Source organism: Mytilus edulis, chromosome 8 (genome assembly GCF_963676685.1).
Source record: "Mytilus edulis chromosome 8, xbMytEdul2.2, whole genome shotgun sequence".
Taxonomy (NCBI): Eukaryota; Metazoa; Mollusca; class Bivalvia; order Mytilida; family Mytilidae; genus Mytilus; species Mytilus edulis.
This window is the reverse complement of record NC_092351.1, coordinates 33,228,703-33,249,387: the sequence shown is the minus strand read 5'-3', so window position 1 is coordinate 33,249,387 and position 20,685 is coordinate 33,228,703. Positions and strand designations below refer to the sequence as shown.

Here is a 20,685-nt window from a genome sequence, read left to right as displayed (position 1 = left end):
GTGTCAAATGTTCGGACTCCTTGGTGTTTTTTCCATACCATACAATGTTAAATATTTTGCCCCATAACACCCATTTATTTTTTCATATAAGACTTGATAGCTCATGAAAGGTCATTTACCAAAATTTTAGAAGATTCTTGATTTTCTTTCTTTTGTTTTAAGACCCGAATAATACCAGTGCAAAGATAAGGTAAAAGTCCGAGTCAGCCTTTTCCCGCCATATTTTAAATTTCAAATATCTCGAAAAGGAGGTCCATGACCTATCAATATTTTTAGCTTAGCTTTATCCTTAATTGATGCTCTACCAGCTTATAGTATCAATTTTAATTTCTTAATTTCTTAATTTTTATCTAACCTCACCTAAGTACATCCTTAAACAATGAGTAATATATGCAATGTACAATATATTACTGCTTTCTTGGACAATCTTTTTCAAGTGTTGGTCATAATTTCCCTTCCTTATTCCAGGTACATGTAAAACTGTTTGTAGATTCTACATCCGGAATTACTAGTAGATTAATTCTCTTACTGAATATGCATGAAATATTTTCCACTGAACATTAAACACACAATCATGCACATGATGCATGGAAGTTACATCTTGCATCTTGACATGTAAAAATCCATAGCACCTTCAATAGCAGAACTTTCATACACAACTGTTTCATACATGTTGTGTTGCAGAATATTCATTTTCATATTTTTTATGCAGCCAGGGTTATTTATTTTTAGCTCTTACAATGCACCCCTCCTAGAAAATCCAATGGTCATTTCCAAGAATCAAGCTGTATATGCTACTGAGATTAAATATGTGAACACTGCATAAAAATAAATCCAGAAAGGTACTTCTGACGCACCAAATTCATAAATTAAAATTTACATATAAAACAAAAAGATGTGGTATTATTGCCAATGAGACAACTTTCCACGAGAGACCAAAATGACACAGAAATTAACAACTATAGGTCACTGTATGGCCTCTGACAAGAAACAAAGCCCATACTGCATAGCTGTAAAAGTCCCCTAAATCACAATGTAAAACAATTCAAATGAGAAAACAAACGGTCTTATTTATGTAAAAAAATGATTATTAACCAGTGGGACATTTGTGATACCAATTTTGATCCTCATAGCAAGTGTATGAAATAATATATATGGTAATGTTTATAAGTATTATAAAGCGATGTCATAAACTAGGTAGAATACCAGATATACATTGTGTAACAATACGTAGATATAGGAAGATGTGGTATGAGTGCCAATAAGACAACTCTCAATCCAAGTCACAAATTTATAAAAGTATTGGTTTATAACGCAGTGAATGACTATAGAAAAAACAACTTAATTCTTGAGGCTAGGACAAAAGTATCTATGAAAATGCTAAATTTTGAAAATTTTAAAGTTGGTGTAGTTCATAATATCCGGGAGAGTAGTGGGTCAGAACTGTTATCTGTTAAAAGAGCCTGTGTCAAAGCCAAAATAATAAGCTGAACTTACATTCTTCAAGCTGATCGCGCTAAATTTAATGGAAACAGAACAAGTTCTTTATGCCCTCTGTGTTTTAAACAATCTGAAGACTTAATGCACTTTCTAATAAAATGTAAATCATTGGAAGGAGTGAGAAGGAAATTCATTATACTACTAAGAAATCTAATAGATGATAAGATTAATGCTAGATACTAGTGGAAGAATTATTTAACTTCGAAGATAATCTATTACAATTAATAGTGGACTGTACAAAATTCCAGTTTTTAAAACAATTATGGATAAATATTGAGCGCCTGTCAAGCAGTTTATGTTTTGGTCTACATCAGAAGAGAACTAGTTTATTACTGTAAACATGATATAAAGACTGTTAGTTTTCCATGTTAAAAGAGACATATAGTGCAATATTTCATTTTTTTAGTGTGGTTTATATAATAATGGCATTTTGAGATTTAAACTGATTGTTAATTTTTAATTTTTTGAACAAATCAATTAGGTGGTCTTATTTAATGCTTATATAATAGGTGATAATTTAACACCTTCTTTTTAGATTTTAAATGTTTACTTGTCGCTAATTCATAAGTACAGTTTACAGTGAAATTATTCATTGCCTTAAGTTTAAGAATTAATAATTCTGTAAGAAGGCTCTCTTGATAGGGGTACAATGTATACTACATGTAAGAGCATGGGTTAGGACTTTCAGTTTGCATTGTATGGGCATGTTTAAGTATAAGAGGTTATAACAGTTAAAAACACCTCGATTTTGGCAAAAACAGTTAACAAAAGATGCAAAAATGCTGATAACAGTTAACAAAGTGGGTTGAAAACAGTTAACAGCTTAAATTGATCTCAGATAACAGTAAGTAACACTTTGAAAAGGGCCATAACAGGTTAACACAAAAAGATATTGCCCCCTCCCCTTGTATAAGGAAGGAGAAATAGACATTTGCTGACCTGAGCAAGTTTTACAGTCAATGTGCATTGTGGATACATGTATATATATTCTATTGATGAGGAAAGAGACACAAGTGAGATAAAGGACAAAATGACAGTTGATGAATCTATCAAGCTTTTAGATTTTAAAGGGATGTCCTCAACTTTAAAATTACGAATCCTTTTTCAACTGTTTTCTTATCAAGATAACAGCATTGCTGTTTTATAGAAATAACCATAAGAAATGAAAAACTGCATTTATAATCCTGGTGTTAGTGCAGCTATAATGTTCCTGCATAAGTGAAAAGGGAAAGTCGACGATGGTAAAACAAAAGCATCTATGTCGTACACTTCGACCCCACTTTCAATTTCTAGATGTAAACCAAGATGCATTGTACTGAGATTTAACTGTATCTACTATATAGAGATCTTTACATTATCGATTTCTCTGATTGGTCCTTTGTGGGAATTGCCAGGGCTGTGAGACATCAGACACAAGACACATGAGCAATTTCGGCTTAATATGAAAAATATCTATTATAATGAGATGCAATTAAAAAGGCCTGTCAATTCTAGCTATTCAGTATACGTAGGATATTATCTTTTTAGATAAATGTGAAGTTAAAGAATTGTGTTTTGTAGCCTTTCCAATCGTTTGAATTTTTTTTAGCGTTAGCAATAACAGCCAATCTTTTATGAATAATATAGAAAAAGCTACGATGAAAGATGAACCGTAGATTCGGAAAAACCCAAAACTGATCTATCGTCACACACATGTTGTCAATAAAATGAATTGAGCATCATCATGATGCCAGTTTAACAAATCTTCATTTAATCAAGAAGTATTAAAAAAAGAAGATGTGCATGGTATAATTGCCCATGAGACAACTCTCCACAAGAGACCATAATGACACAGAAATTAACAACTAAAGGTCACTGTACGGCCTTCAATAATGAACAAAGCCCATACATAAAACTCCCCGAAATGACAACGTAAAACAATTCCAACGGAAAAACTAACGGATGAGAAAGACTGTTTTTTTACAAAATATAAATTTTGTATGAATGAACTATTAAGATATGTGTATTTTCATTGTACGTTCAAATTGTTTTCATGTCCCTGCATCTGAAATTTGGGGAGCAAATTGTTTTTTGCCCTTCCGTCCAGCTGTGAGTATATATAGTTATTCCAGATAACTCCTACAGTTTTAATGCTAGAAAGTTTCGCTTTGCTGGCTGTACATGATTGGACAAATATATATCGAAGGTGGTCATGTTGTCAGGGTTTTGCGTTTCAGGATAACTCATCCTACAGTGAACTATATATAGACCTATGTGCTTCCATGCTTAACATTGTTTTTTTTATAATATCACTTTGCATCTGCTGCGGCATTAATTGTGTCCAAAAGACATTATAATATCCCAAAATAAGTCCTACATTGACTTTTACTTTGTTATAATACAGTTACTTAAAAGAGGAGCTAGAGCTGGGGCATCTCTTTGTCTAAATTTCCGATTGAAACAAAGTTTGGCTAATTCTTTCGGTAGTACTTGTACATACAGAGAATAGAAATAAAATCATGGAACCATCTTTATCTTGTACGCTTGAATAAAAATTGAAAATGTTATATTTCTACAACAATTTTGTTCTTTGTTAAAAAAAAAGAGGTATCTGGCCGGGGTCACTAGCTCAATGGAAGCCAATGAATGGTTGAAACACAAAATGTTGCTAGTTTCCATTTTCTTATTCTCAATTGAATTGTTTGATATTTTTCACCTCGGGTTAATTATAATGGCTGACTATACAGTGAGGGGGGTTTCTAATTGTTGAAGGCGGTACAGTTGCCAATAATTGCATACATCCACTTTATTTGAACTTGAATGAGTCGGCATACCATGTATGATATAGTCTAATTTGCAGTCATATTCCACATCTCCTTGTAGATTGAGTTGATCGAGCTGATTTTTGGTTCCTTCGTGTTACTGTGTATAAGAGTTTGTTATAGATAGAGTTCTCATTTCGTACTTATTAATTTTCTGCATTACTAAAAGCTACACAACTAACTTTATTACAAATAAATCATGTATAATATACGAATATATAACATTATTACTAGTATAAAGCTTACAATGCCACATATATAGCTTTAACTTGACTCTTTGATTGACTCTTAAGTTTAAAATTCTTGTGATCCATGATTTTATGTCAAAAGTAAATTGAGTCAAAGAAAACAACTACCCGGTAGTTTCTTATAAAATGCAACACTTTGGGATAAATCCAAAACTGGTATGCGTAGAGTGAGTTTCGATAATGAAAATGAATTTGAGCTGCACTACAAGTTCTTTTGCTAATTCTAACTCAACACACATATATATGAAATCAGTAATACATCGTCGATATATATTATATAAGTTCACAGCGTCATTTTGTTGGTAAACTGCTTCTACATTGTAACTACAGATCTGAGACTGAAAATACAAAAAGTGACATATTATAATGCTTAACAATGTCTAATGGAATGAAATTCGAAAAAACCCAGAGAAAACACATTGTAACAACGCTTCACATGCATTTTCAGTGATTTTTTTTTGTCTTGCTCGACTTGCGTTTTGTGTTGTTATTTGTAGACCTAACTTTGTTCTCGCTTTATCGAATCATCATTTGAAGTATGACTTGTGTCGAAATAGTGACATATTTAAAGCACATAAATTGTTCCATGCTGCGTTTTGTATTTGCTACAAAATATTTTTATTTCATTTTCGGGAAATGTTTTCAATTTGGTCCAATTATAATAAAGGTAAGCACATGTTGAAACATGAGTTTCATATAGCTTATTCAGTTATTGATATGGTTATAGCTGTAATGAGACTATGCAAAACTGTTCCAAAGCCTTGAATTATCACATTTTTAAGAATTTATTGTGTTTTGAGGAATATTTTAGACGAAAAAGATTTTTTGACATTATGTAAATTTAGAATATGTAACCATAAACTTCCAGTCGAACTTGGAAGATGGTACAATATAGAAAGGGAAAAATGAAAGTGTAATTTATGTAAGCTAGATATTGGAGATGAACTTCATTACATTATTAATTGTTCACATTTTAGAGAGGAGAGAAATAAATTTATAAATCGAAATTTTAGTACAAGGCCAAATATTATAGTATTTACTGAAATTATGTCGTCTACAAGTAGGACAGATCTCATTAATTTATGTAAGTTTATATGAATTATAAAACAAGCGAGTGTGTCCTCCTGAATAAGTTCTTTTTGTCTTTGTTGTTGTTGTATATATTGTATATTTATGTTTATGTTTATGTAGTTAATATATTGTATTATACATGTATGTCTGCTCTGTACCTATGTATTTGGTGATGAGAATAAAGATTACAAATGTATATATATATATATAAGCTTAAACCCTTCTATTTCTGTCTTGTTATCGAGCAAATTGAAAATTTAAAGTTTTTTAATTGGTACAAAAACAAAATGCCTGTTTCATGGTGAAATAATATGTTCATTTTGTAATACATGGTAATCTTCATTGCCAATTTATGGCAAGCCGTTTTACTATTTATTATAGCTTCAAGATATCTAATAAACTTTATAAGATATCTCATATAGTTTATAAGATATCTTATATAGTTTATAAGATATCTTATATAGTTTATAAGATATCTTATATAGTTTATAAGATATCTTATATAGTTTATAAGATATCTCATATAGTTTATAAGATATCTTTATAAGATAGTTTATCTTTATAAGATAGTTTATCTTTATAAGATATCTTATAAACTATCTTATAAAGATATCATACCAATTGCTTTTCCTTAGATGTTCTAGAGCACTTTTGAATTTAGATTGATTGATTTATTTTATGTTTTTTTTGAAAACATAAATTGATGCTTTACGACTTTAGTTGTGTAAAATGTTGTATAAAAAATTATGCAGACAACACCTCCTTATTTTATAAACAAAGGGTAGAAGTATATTTCCTTTCAAAATCGGAGTTTTCATTATCTGATCGTAAAGTTTTACCTCTTTCCGTCTCTCTGGAGGTCAAAAGCTTCATTTATTCTATCAAGAGGCATAGTGTGGGTAATAAACTCATCAATTAAGATTTCCCCTCTCATGTATTTGTTTACAAGCTCAGGGACTTGCTTTGCACGTCTGTGATCTATTAAAACATACATATTATTTCAAACTTTATATTGCAAACGTTAGCATAAGAAAAAAAGAAAAATGTTCTCACAGTTAACAGATGCTCTCCGATAAATATATCACAAGGATTTGTTTGGTTTTATTATTAACTCTTTTAACCCACTGTTATACATATTGATAGTACACGTTTTATTGCAGTGGTATTTCAAAGATTCTATTATACTACAGGAACCACTTTGCCGAGTTTACTTGAAAGAAAACGTATGCTGCAAGCAAAAAGATATACTAGTAGTTAATGTTATACAGGTTGCTCTCGCGATAAATGTCCTTCACTACTGGCGCTAGCGGGTGTACCCTATATTTTACGCCAACGAATACAAATTCTTACAGTTTCTGTTATTAAAAAGTTGTCAAAATAAATCAAAAGTTACCTCCATACAGTGCGCCAGTAATAGTCCTTCCATATAACAGTTCAAAAGGTGGTACTTTAATGGTATCTCCATCGGGGGCTAATCCGACGACTAACAGTTTACCCCAACCTTTATGCAAGGACATAAATGCTTGCTCCTAAAACACAATGATTTGGTCATAATTTAAAAAAATACTTCTAGCTATTCTTTAAATATATGGAATAACAAATGAGTAAATGAATGTGATATGATTGATTATGATAATAACGATGGTCAGATGTTCTCTATCAGGACACCAGGACCCTTTGTCCGCCTAAATCCACCTCTGATGGTGATTATACAAGAATGGCAAGTTGAGTACATATGTTTGTATGATATAAACCTGCTTTGTACTAGAACCACATACTAAAGTACTAGTTCGCCAGGTAACAGTCCACAAGGAGACCTGAAATCCGAATCACATTATTATGAGTACGAGTCGACCACGCTATCTTTGAACTTACTACTATAAAATGTAGCGCGATTAGAAGAAAAGCAGCAAATACCAAGTTTCAAAACTTTGATTTCTACCTCCTGCAAATTTGGCCGAGGATGCTACCACTTAGATGGAATATTGAAATTTTCTTTGGCTTTAAAAATTTAAATTATCATTACACAAATGTTTTAGTGGTCCCAACACATTCGAAGGCAAAGTCTAATTCACAATAAGTAAAATTGTCACACAACTAACCATTGTTTTAGTGGTCCCAACACATTCGAAGGCAAAGTCTAACCCTCCGTTGGTCTTTTCTTTGAGTACCTCGTTGATTGGTATATCGTAGTCCAAAGGATTGAGTGATTCTGTCACTCCAAACTTTTTAGCTGCGAAATAAATCGTGGCATTATATTGATATCAACATTATAAAAAGTTTGTTAAGTGTTTTTTTATTTCCCCGAAGTATTCAATATTTTAATATTTACATTTACAATAATGAATCTTAGAAATAACACCTAGTATTTGATTTTTTTTTGTATACAGCATTATTTTTCTGATGTTATGACATATCTAATTTCCGATTAATTTTTGTTCTCATACTTTAAAAACAGCATACATAATTCAAACTTATCTGCATTGATATCTATTCCGATGACACGGGCGGCGCCTGCAGCCTTACATCCCATAACAGCCGCCAATCCAATACACCCTAGTCCCCACACAGCACAGACGGATCCTTGTTTTACCTATTGTAAATAGACAAGATATAATTATGTTTAAGTGGATGATACGTCAGAACATTGATCTTTTTGTAGGTCATTTGTTATATCTGTGGGAATGATACCAGCCCACAACATTTTTTTTGAGTTAATTGATACCACAATTTTGAATGAACATACAACAAAACTCTCTAACGATAAGACATATTATTATTGTCAAGTATAATGCAAAACAATTTGCAAACACGATGTTATGTAGGTTACTCATTTGAATGACTGCAAAATAGGACCTATTCTAGATTATTTGAAAAAAAAAATGAATAGGTCTTTGTATATATTGTTTTAGTTATCACAATATGATAACAAAATATTCATACCATGCAACGCATCTTGTTGTATTGTCTGCTGTTTCTGTGCTTGCACACGATGCATAAGCCGCATTGACGTCCAACAGTACACAACATATCAAAACTGCAATACTTAATCGACTATTTGACTAATCCCCAAGCTTAACAATTTTGATTACAGCCGATTTCATTGAGTGTGTAGCCAAATGTAATATCATTGGTTAGCTTGCTTGTTAGCTGAACCGTGAAGTCATCGTTAGGTTAGGTAAACTACCCAACTGAAAAAATAGACAAGTCCGACAGAAAACCAATATATCTGTCTGTTGGACTATGCTACTTTGAAAAGAGGGTAGTATGCCTGTCCTAAAAATGACTTCACAGTTCAACTTAGACCCCGTTCACACTAGGACATTTTTATCGATTTAAACTAGACCGGTTCACTTTAGATCGATTTAAGGGCCAATGTGAACGCTTTGAATCGATCTTCAATCGGTCTAAACTAAAACACCAAAAAGAGGTAGTTTAGTTTGAATCGATCCAAAGTAAACCGATCTTACTTTAAATGTGAACGCAGAGATCGGTTTAAACTAGTACGATTGAATCGAAAATAACGTATGCGCATGTACAGCGCCAAAACTATCTCAGAGGTTCGTTGTTTAACCCATATTTTCTGTTTACAGACATTTAAAACAAACTGAAAACATTTTGTCTTCGCCATCGCATAGATTTGCGAAGTCTGTGTCTTCTTTTCTTATGATGATTTTTTCTTTCTTTTCAGGAACCAAAATATTTCGTCGTGTTGTAACTTCGTTACTACAGATATTTTTTTCAAAATTAAAGAAAACGGCAATAGCACGTGTACCAAAATGTTAACTTCTGATTCAGGAGAAACAATAACTTTATCCATTTTTTTTTCAAGAGTGTGTGTCAGAGTATCAATAGATGAATTTAATAGATCAGTACTATTTATACACAATGTTTACAGTTTTACGGGTAAAAAGGTTAGATCGATTGCGTTTTTAATTGTTGTGTGAACGCAGTGGATCGGTTTAGACCGATAGAGATCGTTATGATTAAAGATAACGTGAACACTAACTGGTTTTATTTAGATCGATTCAAATTAGATCAATTAAAAAAAATGCTAGTGTGAACGGGATCTAACAAGCAAGCTAACCAAAGATATTACCTTTGGCTACACACTCAATGCAATCGGCTGTAACAGTGTACGTAGATCTGCGTAAGTGTGTCTTTAATGCATAAAGTATTATATCAGTAAACAAATAAACTAAAAAAACAAAAAAATAATTAAACCAACAACCTTTTCCTTCATTCCAAATTCTAATGTTTACCAATTGAGTAAATAAATTAATTGATTTTTATTATACTTTTGTATAAATTTAAATGCATTTAGTTAAACAATGATATATTACCGGGGCTGTGTTAACAGCAGTACCATATCCAGTAGGTATGCCACAACTGAGTAAACATATTTTCTCCAGTGGTGCTACCGGGTCGACCTACAATAAAAAAAAAAGATCATTTCTACAAATCTTCGTTAATGGTAAAACACTATAATGATTTGATTTTAAAGTATAATGTTCAGGTATGAATCGGCCTAAGCTATCTATTTGTAATTGGTTTGTATTTTGATTTAGTAGTGTACCCTATCACCACCTGTTGGCAGCGGGGAAGGGCATACAATGGTGTGAGATGTATAAATCCGGTAAAGATAAAAAAAATGAAATTTTGTGTCGAAGTATGACAGGCTTAGTTTCCTGACGTACAAGATCCCTTGCAACATCTATTGTTGAGAGTTGTCTGTTTGTCTGCATTTGGTGAATAAAAACATTGTCAAATCAGATTGCTTGATTTCGTTATCTTTAAAAACTAATAAATTGAAACTTGAAAAATTTGTAATAAAAAGTTGAACTTGGTCCAACCTAACCCATTCATTCAGATACTATAACAGTCTTACACCAAGTGTCACGTCCCAACAAATATCATTTAACTACTTCCACAAAAATAAACTGATACGCTTAAGACAATTGCTGCAATTGTTTCTTTTTTATCAACACTTTTCCCTTTTATACAAACATTTAGATGGCATACCTTTACGAGGGAGATAGCTGGTAACACGGTATACTGACTGAAGGTACTGGTATCAAAGAAGTGGTAAACTGTCTCCCCTCTAATGCTGAACCTAGATGTCCCATCCATCAATAGACCATTGGCATAGTTCTTACTACAAAAAAGCAAGATTTCTTTGTTGTATAGATTTACATCATTTAAAGAAGAAATTTTCCAAATTTACTTCTTAGTCCCTAAAAAGTGGGTCAAAATGTATGAGGCATTCCTATATGTAAAGAATTATACATGTATATAACGAAGACCTTGAAAAAACGATGAATTAAACAGCTAAACATCATTTCAGGAAAGATATTTAGAGATTACCATTAGGTCTTCAACAATAGACTAGTGGCTGCAATATTTGTATATATCATTTCATTAAAAAGCAAGTACATTCAATTATAAATCCGTGTATTCAATTTCTCCCTCCCATTGCCACAAGTGTTTTAAGCATAATTCTTAGTTTAGTATGACTTTTATTTTCACTGTATTAGTACTCATTTTTATTAAGTGGCCAGCTGAGGCCCGTTCACATCCGGGTGCGATATTTTCTCGCTTTGTTGAACACCCATTGGTGGCCTTCCGCTGTTATCTGCTCTTTGGTCGGGTTGTTGTCTCTTTGACATATCCAAATTTCCATTCTCAATTTTATTCTTGACTATAAAATGGAAGAATTCTATTTTTTAAATAAAGATAGTCCCTTTTGTGCGATGTCCGTACTTAAGTTCGTATCAAATTTAAAAAAAAATCTTTTCATCGATACCAGTCTTTTTATTTGCCTGTTAATTAGTGTTTGTGCATCAGAAAAGTTTTATGGTTTTACAGCTTAAACATGCTCTATTCATCGTCCTGACGGTGCGCGTTATATTTGCAACTCGATGTAAGGCAAACAAAAAACATTCATAAATACTAGTAGATTACTTTAGCCGTATTTGGCAAACCATTTGGAATTTTTGGTCCTCAATGCTCTTCAACTTTGTACTTGTTTGGCTTTATAACTTTTTTTTATCTAAGCGTCACTGATGAGTCTCATGTAGACGAAACGCTCGTCTGACGTATTAAATTATATTCCTGGTACCTTTGATAACTTTTTTCATAATGTATATGTAGTATTAAAAACTTTGTTTGTATTTTACAATATCTAGTTCCTGTAGCTCCATTCTATGGGTTTGATAAACGGTTTGTGGATGACTGTTACCTCTTAGACTTGGTATTGTGTGTTCCTACATTTGTAATTTTGGTATATCTTATTTTTATTTGTTTTAATTGACTATATATCGCACTTATTTTTTATCAACTGTTCATATGAAGGGTTCGACAGTTGTTTGTAGGTTCATTTTTGTTTTTAAGACTTTTTTTTATGTCAAATAATGAACAGTCGAGTGATATAATTTTGGAAGATTTTGATAGTTCATATGCGATATATTGTTGTCTCCCGTGTATGCCCTAAAAGTGTTGCAAACTGTAGGTCATCAATTAATATGGAATGGCGCGCTTGAGTAAAGGCTTTTGCCTGTCCTGGTTTTACTGTATGATTGAAGTATTTAGTTCACGACAACAGACCTTTTATCAAAGTGTGAAGGCAAAAGGCCTTTAGATTAGTATTGTAATTGTTATTAAATACATCATATATCATAATTACAAACAAAATCTTGAGCTATATCTATATTTTTTTTAATTTACATGTGACGTCTAGTCGTGTGGCAGACAATGCGTGTTTTATTGTGCTGTTTTTATGTGCGGATCTAGGTTGTTTTATGTGTTCGTTTTTATTCTGTAATAAGTCACCACTTCGGTATTGACATAAACTCCAATTGTATGGTCATTTTTATAAATTTAGTGTTTGCAAAAGTATATGAATTATTCTAAATACTAAGGATTTTCTATGCCAAGCATAGATAACCTTAGCCGTATTTGGCACCACTTTTTGGAATGTTTGGTCATGAATGCTCTTCATCGTTGTTTGACTCTCTTTACTATTTTGACATGAGCGTCACTGGTGAGTCTTATGTATACGAAACATGTGCCTGGCGTTTTAAATTATAAGCTTGGTACCTTCGATAACTATTAGCATGTCGAAATGTTCTATTGTATTGTTTATTTGTGTATTTCTCTGTCCTGAATGTTCTTGCATTTATTTGTACTGTAGTCCTGTCATATCATTTTAATGTTATTTTTAACATTGACATTAAAGTGCGAGGTATGGCTAGACACAAAATCAGTTTCAACCCACCATTTTATCTTAAAATGTCATGTCAGGAAAATGGCAGTTGCCATCTTATAGCTCGTTTCTGTGTGTGTGTTGCATTGTCGTTTTTTTTTGCACTTCAGTGTTGCTGTTATTTCGTTATTTTACTCAGTTTTAGTTTGTAACCCGGATTTGTTTTCTCTCAATCGATTTATGACTTTCGAACAGCGGTATACTTCTGTTGTCTTTATCTATAAAGATAAAGTAGCAAAAAATACCGAACACTGAGGAAAATTTAAAAACGTAAATTCTCTTATCTATATCTATTTGTCAAAGTTACGTTTCGTCTCAATAAGACTCATAAAAACGCTCACACCAAAACAGTTGCAATCCCAAAACTGAATTATAAGTTGTATATCATTTAATAAAACAAAAGGTTTGCCTACCAAGTCAGGAGTATGACAGTTGTTGTCCGTTCGTTTGATGTGTTTTGTCATTTCTTTTTGCGATGTGATTAGGGACTTTTCGATTGATTTTTTGTATTAGTATTTAGTATTTTTGTGACTTTACTTTTTGAATGTTTAAATGTGTTTTATAACTCGGAGTAGAACATAGAAGTGTTTGCTTGTTTCCGTATTTAATTTCCTACAATGGTCCAAAATTACCACTTTTTTATATCACTACTTAAAGTTTCATTTTCTACGTAAGCCGTACAGTGACATATACAAATGTACTTTATAATTTCTGTGCTATTTTGGACGCTGGTGGAGAGTTGTCTTATTGGCAATCATACCACATCTTCTTTTTTATATTTGTCCTGTTAAAATGAAAACAAGTTTGATTAAATCGACATCTATTACATATTGATATATATATTAAAGTTTTGTTTTAAGTTACACAAATGATTGTGATATCTTACTCCATGAATACTTCACAAGTACCAGTTTTCCCACTAGTACAGCATCTACACTGGTTACATTCTGGGAGAAACATAGTAATGACATGGTCACCTGAAAAAAGTAAAATGTCAACTTAAGCATTAGCCATCAACATTGACTGATATATGGTAGTAATACAATTTAAACCTTCACTAACAACAGCAGTAGACTTTCAACTAGTTTCCCGTAAAACATTTAAAATCAGAGGTTACAGTATATTTTCTTTTACATCAGCAACTTTTTATTCAGATAGTCTATATAGACGATGACTTATGTCATAGGTTTTTCAGATTTGTAGGATGTAAATACAAAGGCATTCATTTTATTCTTGCTTATGTATTCTGTGTTAGCTTAATAACCTTATATCCTGACTCACTCTTCCAGGGTTTTGAGATTTACATTTTCAAATATTTTTTTTCTTACAGTTATCAATTTAAATTGCTTTTATCTTTAAATGCTGCATGTTTTCATACGGTTTCATAAAAAACGTTACTGTTAACTATTCAAGTTTCTAGTTTAAAGAAAACTTATCATCTAAAATTAACTTAATTTAACAGAAATTCTAAACGACAGCAGATTGCATTAACCTATTAAAACATAAATATTATTTACACTGATTAATGAGGTTATATAACCTCCTTGCACTGATATAGTTGCGTCGAAATTAAAATACTTGTGTTAGAAGTTGTACTCTCAAGTGCACAGGTACTAGTAAAAAATCAAATATAGGTCGAAAGAAACTTAATTGATATGTTGATTGTGTACGTCAAATATGTAACCTTGATCTTTCTCACAAAGGAGATGGTATGATATGACCATTTTTTTATCCCTTGAATTCGAAAATTAAAAACATTATTACAAATTTGCACAATTTAATCACACAGATCTTCATTGGAGACTAAGTTTGTCACATAACTCAATAATATATATTAAAGTGCTCAGTTATTTGATGTTCCTCTACAAATTTTGCATTTCTTTTTCAAACTTTTTCTTTTTATTTAAAAAGTAAGAAGGAAATTATGTTGAACATACCTCACAATTTATATTAGATATGAACCAAGGCCTTACCAAAAAATATTATTGTACGAGTTTCATATACAAAGATGTATATGCAGGTACACTATCTTCATTTGTAAAGACACAGATGAGACCTTAAATTTTGTGTAAAATGGTCATTTTAGGCGTAGTATGTCAAATTCGATATGTTTATCACATCCTGATTACCTCACAAGTTGCACTCGTTTTCTTTAATATCACACATATTCCTTCACATTTCAAATGTTTGAAGTTTATCTTTGCAATTGAGAAACATGATAGTGCAACTTAGAGTATTTATTCCTAAATCTTTTTTTAAGGCATATGAAATTGTATTCGTAAGTGGGATTCGTTTTGCTCGTCCTTTACTTTTCTATGTTGTGTTTTGTATGCTGTTACATTGTTGTATTTGTATTTTGATGTTTTCTCTTATCTTTGTATGGCATTGTCAGTTTGCGTTAGACTTTTGAGTTTCAATATCCCTTTAATATTTTGTATAGTTCATGTAGGCTTAATTTTGATTGTTTTAAAGGCATTGTATTTTAAATTAGTTTTCATTATATTTTACCCATGCCAGATATATTTGCATGGCTCCGGTAATCGACTTTCTCTAGACTTGTTCTTTGCAAACAGTCTTCCTGAACATGATAATCGGATCAAAAGTCTGCTTTCATGTGAAAGATTTCCCCTCCAAATCAAGACATTTATACAGCCGAAAGGAACAGAAAATTGATAATAAGGGCTCAATACTGTTATTAAGACAAGGGATAAGTGATTCAAAATACTGATTTAAGTTCATGTTTTGTAGATACTCAATGATATTCATAAGAGTTGAATGATAGTAAACGACAAACTCAAACATTATGAACTGTAATGTATGGAATCGAAGAGGTAGGGTGCATCAATGTATTTTTTAATATTATAATGTTTCCTTCCTTGGATTTTTTTTCTTACTTTACCAACCTTCTTCAAAATTGGTCACACCTTCACCAACACTTTCCACAACGCCCGAGGCTTCGTGACCAAGGATGACGGGTAATTTAGCTTCGATACATCCGTTCAAAATGTGAGCATCGCTGTGACAGATACCAGTGAACGCAATCTTAAATAGAATTTAGGTTATACTACTGGTAAACAAATAATTTTCAATCTTTTATGATGCCCCTTGCTCCCGTGTTTTATTAACCCTATTTGATTTACCATTTATGATAGAGAATTTTTTCCAAACCAAGAATTTTTCTATCAATATTTAGTGAATTTTGGATACATTTGATCATCATTGATTATCACTGATTTTTAATACTTACTGTGTACATAATTGTAATACAATGTACAATCAATTTAGTCATGATTTTGCTCTAAATATTGGCCATATTTTTGAGATATTGTTTGCTTTCCTTTACCCTTGTAATGTATTTGTAATTTTAGATCCCTACACTATGTTAATGATAATGCTTCAACTGTTTTTCCAAAACTCATATGCATGCATAAACATCATTTTGTTTGAAGAACTGCATTGATGAATAAAAACATAATCACATTGAGATATGTTATATTTACTTAACCTACACTCAAGTCGGTAGGTATATTGAATGATCGTTCATGCATTAACTCCTTAATATAAGATTTTATTATGTCTTTAAAAAAGATCTTAATAAAATTTCCAATTAAAAAATACTTCATTTTAAATTTTAACAACACCTTACTGAGCTATGGCACCGCGTATTATACATTCAGGTAATTGATGAAAAACACCTCCTTTATCGAAAGGTTTGTTTGCATTATCTAATTTAAAAGATATGTATAACACCCTTTCGGTGAACTAATTTCTTGTACATATTTGCTTTTTATAATGAGTTTCTGTAATTATAATTATGATAACTATCACAAGGTTTTTTTTAAAGAAAAATGTTCGACCTAATTCTTTGGAAACCAAATTGAAAAACAGCTGACAAGGCTTATTTTGAGTTAGCTATTATCATCAATGGAAAAGTCATATATTTTTTTTTAAATTGTTTTTTTTATTAAATATTGAAACACTTTTGTCTCTAACTTTTCAGCTTTTTTCATTTCCTGACCGGTGTGAGAAAAATATTCCTCATCACTAGTGAATTATCTGTGCTCAGCAAAATGATTGGTCGAAATTTAATTATAACGTTTAGTTTTCTTAATTTCTACTGAATTTCCTATTGTGACGTCATGAAAATATGCAACCTTGTCTGATGACGTCACATATACAGAACATAACTTTCTGCAAATGTTTGAAAAGGAAGAAGAAAAATCAGAAGAAAAACAAATTCAACCACTATAACTCGTATATTATGATATTTCTCCACTCTCAACACTTAAAATATGATTGTTTAAAAAGCTCGCCAAACCTCGCGTTTTTAATATTAAAATCTAACCATCTCGAGTGGAGAAGTATCGTAACACACTTGTTGTAGTTATAGAATTTATATTTCTCCAACAAATGCTGAATAAGATGATTGTACTTTTTTGCAAGTTATTCGAAAATTAACATTTCTTAATCCCTTTAGTAAAACAAAACATATGAACGAAGAAGCAATTGGGTTTGAAATGATGACAAAGCAACACCCAAGGTATATTAACGTCTACAAATTATTTTCTACATTGATAAACAAGTTGTTTTAACAAAAAGCATAAGCCTAAATCTTCATATCGACTCTTTTTAAGCTGTTAAAAATTATATTTTGAACGAAATTCTAATAGGAACACATTCACTTAGATAAACTAAAAGACACCAACAAACTAAGTTCCTAACATTTACACATTTGCATAGGACAAGATGATGCTAGCTAGGTATACTATTGTCATGTAGGACATAGTAGAACGTGCAATAAAATCTTCAAAGAGGTCGCTTGTCATGTTTTTTGGGGATTTTGGTCAGATTTTCGGAATCCTCTGGTTTTATCCATTCGAATTCCTTTAAAACATTAGCCCATTGACTCCCATTTTTCTTTTTATAAATCATTAATGATAAGCCATTTGTAAAAGTCTTTTAAAATCCAAATATTTTTAAATAGTTTTTTTTTTACTTGTCAATAATAAACCTATGAAAAGTCAAGAGAGAATATTTTCCCGCCAAAATTTCAATGGCTATACTATCGAAAACAAGCACATTGACCTAGATATGTTTTTTGCTCTTTTGATTTCTTTGTTAATCCCTATCAATATAAAATAGTGTTTTGAATAGTTAACAATACATCAAATTTATGCCAACAATGAATATGTGAGACGACAGAACCTGAAAAACAAACACCTCGTCTTCAACTGTGTCGCACCGTGATATTTGAGGAATCAGTGTTAGTTTAATAATCGATTATTTATGGTGGTACCCAACACTTTCACCAAAATTATTTTGGCTCGTTTAATTTTCATAAAATTTTGTCAAATTTTATGCTTTAACAAAAATATAAAAAATTCAAAAGTTTTGAACCAACTGTTTTGTCAGAAAAATTACACTGGTTATATAGCAGTTTGACAAACACCAATTTTGATCATTGAGAAGCTTAATATTCCTTTTACAACACAACTTTATTAAAACTTTAGCTGACTTTACAGAGATATCTCCCTGTAGTGTTAGGTACCACCTTAACAGCGGTGTACAATGTTGCCTTTATTTTGGACAGTTTTGGCGCCTTCGTTCCAAAACGTATAAATATTAAAATGTCCAGTGTAATTAAGATCTATTTTCAGAGAGCAGAACATTTGTTGTTTTAACCACTGAATCTAGACATAACTAATTATAGCGCGATTTGTATGGTCTGTGGGTGTTTCCTGTTAACAATTTATACTCTGTTAATTGCCAAACTCCAGATGACGGAAAGTTGGTTGAGTTACACTATGTACTTTATACAGCATTCAATAACAAAAAGTTTTAGCCAAAAATCGAAAGTCAAAGTGATTGCTCTTTGTTTACTTACGATTTAAAACAGGTTGCCATACTTCGAGAATATTTGATATAGAAGAGTCATAAACAGTACTAAAACAGAATCATATCCATTTAAACGATTATGTGACCAACACGTTTTATATACTTTATTTATCTATTTTCTTAAAGTCAAAATTTACGAAATGAGGGTTTAAGTTTCTATCAATATTGTGCAACCTGCGTTATACATAAGTCATGTAGATTCTTTTAAAATCTTAATATCTAAACAAAATCTGTGATGATCATTCCGAATATACAAAACAGCCAGACACAACAATTGCACATGTACATGACTAGTATAGTTCTAACATTTTTCAAATAGCCACTGTTTTAACAAACATAAGTCATCTTGCATTCAAAGTTTGAAATATTTTTACTTCATTGAACGCTTTTGTAGTACAAAGATTATTAAATTGTACATTTTGTAAGTAACCTACCCTAACACGAACTTCCCCTCCTCTTGGTGGTTCTACTTTAACTGTTTCTATAGAGAGAGGCTGTCTCGGCTCCCAGCAAACAGCAGCCTTGCACTCAATAGCCTATGTGTAAAGAAATTATAATCTATAACTCTTATATTTGGTGCGTTTCCCTCAGTTTTAGTTTTTAACCCAGATTTGTTTTGTTTTTTTTTTCTCAATCGATTTAGGAATTTCGAATAGCGGTATACTACGGTTGCCTTTATAATTCATTTTTTTTTATTTGATTGTTTGATTGATTGCTTGTTAGCACAAAAGTCTTAAACGGAAAGAGATATAAATAAAGCGGCATTTTAAAACTATTTATTCTCTCAAACATAAGAATTACTTTTATATCCATTTTTTTGAGAATAAAAAGGTAGCCTGAGAAATGTTGATAAACTGCTTTCTGTGGGAAATTACTTTAAATAGTGAAATAACAAAAATAAGAACTCAATGATCAATTCCAAATCGGGAAGTCACTGACCGAATAGTAAAACTAAAAGCTTCAACACACAAAAAAGGAAGAAAACAACTGTAATATTCCTGACTTGGTCACTCACATTTAACTTCGAACTTTTGTTGCAAATGAAATCAAATTACAATAGAAAATATATAAACTGTGCTTCATATTAATTTTTGTTTTCATACATAACGCTTTTTGTATAGATATTGTACTAAAAGACCAAGTAAGATACACCAAATATTGATTGAAAATTTAAATCTAAGTAAGTGATGAGTTCTTTATAAAACTATACATCAAATTAATTTTTAAACCTATTTAAAAAAAAATTAAAAAAAATATTGATTCTAAAAATATATTTTTTAAGAATTTGTATTTTTCTTACCTTTCCTCTTGTTTTAGACATGTCTGTTTTTCTCAAGTGAGCGCAATCGGTGATCAGCTGGTTTTTAAAGACATAATGTAAGTGTCGTGTGCACAAAGATATCCCAGTAAACTAAAAATGTATGTCTATTAGTTAAATTATGTATACTACTTTATATTCTGTTTTGTTTGTTTGATATTTATGATTTGTTGATTTTATTTACAATGCATATTCTATTTATACTTTTAAGGAAAATTAAAACAATAATTTTCTAAATTCGTTTAATTGAAAACTGCAGTGCACATCCATTTATAATTGTAGGAACTGTACAACAAAGTTTTCGACAATAATTATGTGTTGACGTTATTTGAATGGATATAACTCTAAAAGATACCAGGATTGAAATTTTGTATTAACGCCAAACGCGCATGTGGTCTACAAAAGATTCATCAATGATGCTCGAATAAAAAAAAAATTAAAAAGCCAAATGCAAATTTCCTGTTTACAAAAGTTTGAATTTTTGGAAAAACTAAGGATTTTCTTATTCCAGGCATAGATTACTTTAGCCGTATTTGGCACAACTTTTTGGAATTTTGGATCATCAATGCTCTTCAACTTTGTACTTGTTTG

General features: G+C 31.2%; 1 protein-coding gene across 1 annotated transcript; it reads right to left on the bottom strand.

Moving 5' to 3' along the window:
• Window positions 1-4,471: 4,471 nt before the first annotated feature.
• LOC139485407 (alcohol dehydrogenase class-3-like) lies at window positions 4,472-20,201 on the bottom strand. Its single transcript, XM_071269874.1, has 11 exons — window positions 20,077-20,201; window positions 19,211-19,312; window positions 15,785-15,923; window positions 13,768-13,858; window positions 10,643-10,775; window positions 9,964-10,050; window positions 8,084-8,213; window positions 7,723-7,853; window positions 7,014-7,149; window positions 6,460-6,598; window positions 4,472-4,887 (listed from the first exon to the last, which is right to left on the bottom strand). Exons 1-11 carry the CDS (start codon window positions 20,095-20,097, stop codon window positions 4,863-4,865), a joined length of 1,134 nt encoding a protein of 377 aa, XP_071125975.1. The 5' UTR covers window positions 20,098-20,201; the 3' UTR covers window positions 4,472-4,862.
• Between the last annotated feature and the right edge of the window lie 484 nt (window positions 20,202-20,685).

Bases quoted from the DNA above. Each gene is read 5' to 3' on its own strand.
- LOC139485407 (XM_071269874.1), bottom strand. From the start codon at position 20,097: ATGTCTAAAACAAGAGGAAAG. The intron at 7,150-7,722 runs GTTAGTTGTGTG...ATTGTGTTTTAG, and splicing joins TTGGGACCACTAAAACAATG to GAGCAAGCATTTATGTCCTT. The intron at 4,888-6,459 runs GTAAAACTTTAC...TTGTATTTTCAG, and splicing joins CTCCAGAGAGACGGAAAGAG to TCTCAGATCTGTAGTTACAA.